The 4695-nt window shown below is 60.5% G+C and overlaps 1 protein-coding gene across 1 annotated transcript in view; it reads left to right on the forward strand.

Moving 5' to 3' along the window:
- Nucleotides 1–4695, forward strand: part of PHACTR3 (phosphatase and actin regulator 3) — a 213083-nt gene that overhangs the window by 117848 nt on the left and 90540 nt on the right. The window contains exon 3 of the mRNA XM_040638539.1: nucleotides 2571–2648. Coding sequence (XP_040494473.1) covers nucleotides 2571–2648 — 78 coding nt within the window. The remainder of the gene's footprint in view (nucleotides 1–2570; nucleotides 2649–4695) is intronic.

Consider the following 4695-nt stretch of genomic DNA (forward strand, 5'->3'; position numbering starts at 1 on the left):
GGGGGGCTGCTAATAGCAGCAGGTGCTCCACTCACACTTGTTACACGTTTTACAAATTATTTCTTAAACCCCCCAAGAAGCTGATTGACCAGTCCTCCTTGTGGAGAATGGACTTAGTGTTACTGCAGGACTCCTGAGTGCCTGCTGTGTGCCAGGCACAGAGTAGATGGGGGACCCTAATTCAGGCTCCACGCACTTAGAGCTTTCTGCCCGGTGGGGGGTGGGGCAACAGGCCAGCGAGTGTGTGCATGAGCCCATGGAAGTCACAGCTCTGGTGGGGCCGCAGAGGAGCTGAGCAGGGTCTAGGGGGAGGTGCACGGGGTTGGGCCTCACGTTGGGCTGATCTGAGAAGTCTTAGGTGAGGAGGCACTGTTGAGCCCAGGTGTAATTGGCCCCTTGAGAAAAGCAGGGAACAGCATCATGACAGAGGGAATAGCTCATGCAAAGACTCTGAGCTGGGGAAGGCACATGGGGCCAGAGCACTGTGACCTCAGGAGTCCCTGACGAGCTCTGGGCTGTAGCATTGGAGGGTTGAACTGTGCAACCTGCGGACTCCACACCCCAGACCCCCTCAGCACTGTCCTGCAGGGGAGGGACCTGTAAGTTCATCAGGAGGCTGTGGGGTCCCTACAGGTACATTAAGACCTGCGGGATCCCCACCTGGGGGCCCTTAATCAGGCATTTGGAACTCTAAAAAACAGGACTACCTTTTGTTTATTCTAAGCCATTCTCCACCCCCCCCAAAGTGTGGGATGTTATTTATTTCAGTATATCGAATCCCTGATTTCACAGGCATTATTGGTTAGCATGAGAGAAAGTAAATCTAAAGGTGATTTAAAGTGACAAGCAAAGCCGACAGTGGCTTGGGCAGGGCCCAAGGATGGCAGCATCCCAAGGATGCCCAAGGATGGCTCCCCAACACTGCGGTCTGGGAAGTGGCCCCCAAGCCGGCACCTGCTCTGGGTGGGGGGACAGTCCCCTGAGATGGGGACAGCAGACCCTCACAGCTGCCTCTTTGGGTCAGTGGGAGGCTCAGGGGCCCAGGCAGGTGATGTCCTGTGTGTGAGCTGGGCCCCGGTGAGCACCACCCTGGGCTGGCCAGACCATGGGGTCCCTCGGTTCTTCAGACCTCCACCCTGGTTCTCTCACCCCTGTCTGCTAGACCGGACAGCGGCCTCTCTACTTACAGCTCCCAAAGTCAGGGTTCAGTTTCTCTTTTTTGTGCATACTTCCAGCTCCTGGAAATTGGACTAAGAAAGGACATTATGTTCCCTTTGCCTGAAAATGTCTTCTTCCCACTGTTTGGGTTTTCCCTGTTATGCTCAGCTCTCAGTGTGAACACCCACAGGGAAACCAGCCCTGACATTCCAGCACAGCTGGGGTTTCCCAGACCCCTGGCCCGAGTCCCTCTGGCTCTGGGTCATTCCACTCGCCCATTTGTAGATGTCCCTCGTCTGGCATCCCCGGGCAGAGGCCGTGCCTGTCTTGCTCCCCCATGCCTGACACAAAGTAGGTGCTCAGTAAATGCTTTATTAGTTCTGATCATTAGAACAGCCCCGTTATCACTGCCTGCCCCCCCAGAGCCCCCCAGAGCCCTGCAGGGAGGGGGGCTGAGCTGGTTCTGCTCCCCAGGGACTCCCCAGTGCGTGCTCAGCACTTGGCACATAGTAGGTGCTCAGTAAATATTTTTAAATAAATAACTTCATTGCCATTGCCTGTTTGTCCTCTGCCGCTAGTCCTTAAGCTCCGCCGGGAGGGGCCGGCTCTGTTCCCTGTCCCCCGCCACAGCCCTCACCAGGCAGAGCACCTGCACACACAGGGGACCCTGCACCCTTGTGATCAGGCTTATTAGCTGCAGTTTGCCTCTTGCCAATAAGGGCTCCGAGGTATTGCGTGGGGCTGTATTTGGAAACGGAGTCCTACTGTAGGCAAACCGTTTTCTGGACAGATAAAGGAGACCGTCCAGCAGAGTGAGCCCCCTGCCTTGGGTTTGGGGCGAGCTGCCCGGCGGGAAGGCTGTTCTGAGGAGGATTTGAGGAGAACCCGCATGGTGGGGTCTGGGGGGGGCTGGCCCCTCCCTCCCTGTTCGGTGACTTCTTTGAAAGCTTTAACCGGGGGTGTTATTGGAGGCACCTCTGGGGGGGCAGTGGCCCAGAAATCATTCTGTGAACTGACCCAAGAGCCTCCAGGGTGTAGTGAGCGGAAGAGAACAGGACCCGCAGAGAAGTGCCCCGGGGCGTTGGGGCCAACAGATGGTTCGGGGCTGGGTAGGGACATTAAGGAGCGTTGCGCGGAGGGTAGGAACAGGCGGGAAGTCCGCTTAGGGAAGGGTTATCCAAGGCGTCGCTTTTCAGAGGAATCCCAGAGATGATTGCCTTAAATAGTCTGTCCCATGTGCTTCCTTCGCCGCGCGCCTGTGCAACGGGCAGCAGACCGTGGAGTAGGAAGGCTGGGGACTCCGGGCCGCGGCCCCCCGCCCGGTGGCCCCCGTCCCCACGGCCCCGTGCGGTAGGCTGGAGACGCAGGCAGGCCCCGCCGCGCCGTGACTCAGCATGTCTGTGTGTTTGCAGCGCTGGAGAAGAAGATGGCCGGCAGGCAAGGTCGGGAGGAGCTCATCAAGAAGGGGCTGCTGGAGATGATGGAGCGGGGTAAGTGCGCCCACCACCCCGCGGCCAGGCGCTGGGCCCGGAGGCCCGTCGAGGGCGGAGCGGCGACCCAGGGAGCCCGGTGTCCAGATGCAGGGGCTGGACCCCAAGGAGGCCTCCGCGGTGGCCGTGCCCCGTCAGCCCCGTCCTGAGGTGCTGGGCACCTCTGCACGGGGGGCACGGAGTTAAGCGCCGTCATGTGCTGGGCGACGCGGCGGGCTGGTGCTCCGTCCTGCTTCCCCGAGCTGGCGGCATTGGCTTTTGTTTCATGTTCCCATCATTATCCCCGATTCGGGCAGGTTATTGGACTCACACGGCCCTCTAGACCGCTGTCCCCCCTCCATAAGTGTCGACGCTATTCTGGGAGCTGACCCGCCTCACCCCTCCCCTGCGGCCCCAGCCCCCAGGCGGTGGTTACCACACTGTGCAGACGAGGGTCCAGGACGGGCCGTCCCGGGGTCACACAGCACAGACCCGGACACCGTCCACACTCTGCTCTGGAGGTCTCACCACGGGGGCGTCTTGGAGAGACACGGCTGTTACTGCTCGCCGTTCGCTCACGAAGTTCCGGAGCTCCCCGCCCAGTCTTGTGCTCTCCGCGATGACGAGGCGTGAGGCACCGGGCTCCGGTCCTGATGCCCACCTTCCGCGCTTCGTCCTGTGCTAGACTCCGGTGTCGGCAGACCTCGCCGCGGCCAGGAGCGCTCTCTGCAGCCCAGCCACGCTCTGGCCGCCTGACCGAGGGCCCGGTCTCGTGGCGTCCGTTCCCCCAGGCTGTGCGAGCCCGTGGAACTCTGTCCCCGTGTCCAGCGTTTCTGTGGTTTGGCCCCGTTATCTGGGCTAGGAAGGGGCCTCAGCAAGCCGGGCGTCTCTGCCCTCCTTCCTCGTCTTCAGCTGCAGAGAGGGAAGTGTCTTGATGCCGCGTTCGTGGGAAACCAGCGTGTGAAGTTGCTCACTCAGGGTGGTGCAACTTTGCGTGTGAATGGGGTGCTTGGTGCCGGGTGCCGTGACCCTCCAGGGTTGAACGTCTGCCCCTCCGATTTGGGGGAGTGTCATTGCTGACGGAAATCCAGACTGTTCTAGTTGGGATGGGACAAAGCAGCTCCGAACTCTGTATTTTAAATTTGTCGCCAACACACCTTCCTTTGGACCTTGGGGAAGGGGAAGGGAAGACGAGAACAGCACGAAAGGCCTGTTTATCTATCATAGAAATCATGGTCTCTGGTGAATGAAGAGGAAACAAAGACGTGGATTTGATTCCTGTCAGAAAAACAAAGGGGTGGGTGCAGAATCGAAGGGGGGCCCTCCAGAGGAGGGCTCTGCTCTTGCTCACTCTGAACCTTCGTTCAGAGAGGTCGCCTGGTGGACTGACGGGCCACATGGAGCAGGTGGCGTCTGGCTTTGGCTCCCAGAGTGTCCTTTGCCGACCCCCACGTTAGATCACACCCTGTCTTGTGAGTGATTATGAGCCGGAACCAGGTGGGCCCAACACACAGCGTCCTTCCTCACGAGCTGAAAACACGCTCAGGGATGGATGCCGCGGTAGATAATCCCACAGATGAACAGAGAGTCACAGCTGAGCTGAGCACCTGGGGAACGAGGCACGGGCCCCAGCCTGCGTGGGGGCAGGCAGGACGTGATGTCTCAGTGGGACCCCAGGGCAGCAGGAGAGCAGTCCAGAGCCTGCGCGAATTATCATCACCTGGGGAGCAAGGCAATTAAACGCTGTGGGGGCGGGACCTCGGCACCTGTGCTTCATAAACCTCCGGCTGCCTCCAGCTTTGGTGCCTCCGGGCTGAGACGCAGAGAGCACGGGGAGGTGGGGCGCACCTTCCGGGGGGAGGAGCAGCGTGAGCAGGGCCCCTCGGTGCAAGGGAGAAGGTGGGTGAGGTGCGGGGAGGTTGGAAAGGGGGAGGGGGCCCCAGGTCCGACAGAGCCTTGCATCTTCCCTGCACCCCCCCACCCCCGGAAGCTGCTGGGTGACAAGCCCAGGGGAGTGCAGGGGTGTGGGCTGGGTGGGGCTGCGGCGAGCCTGCCCGGGGGGGGGGGG

Source organism: Ursus maritimus, unplaced genomic scaffold (assembly GCF_017311325.1).
Source record: "Ursus maritimus isolate PB19 unplaced genomic scaffold, ASM1731132v1 scaffold_22, whole genome shotgun sequence".
NCBI lineage: Eukaryota > Metazoa > Chordata > Mammalia > Carnivora > Ursidae > Ursus > Ursus maritimus.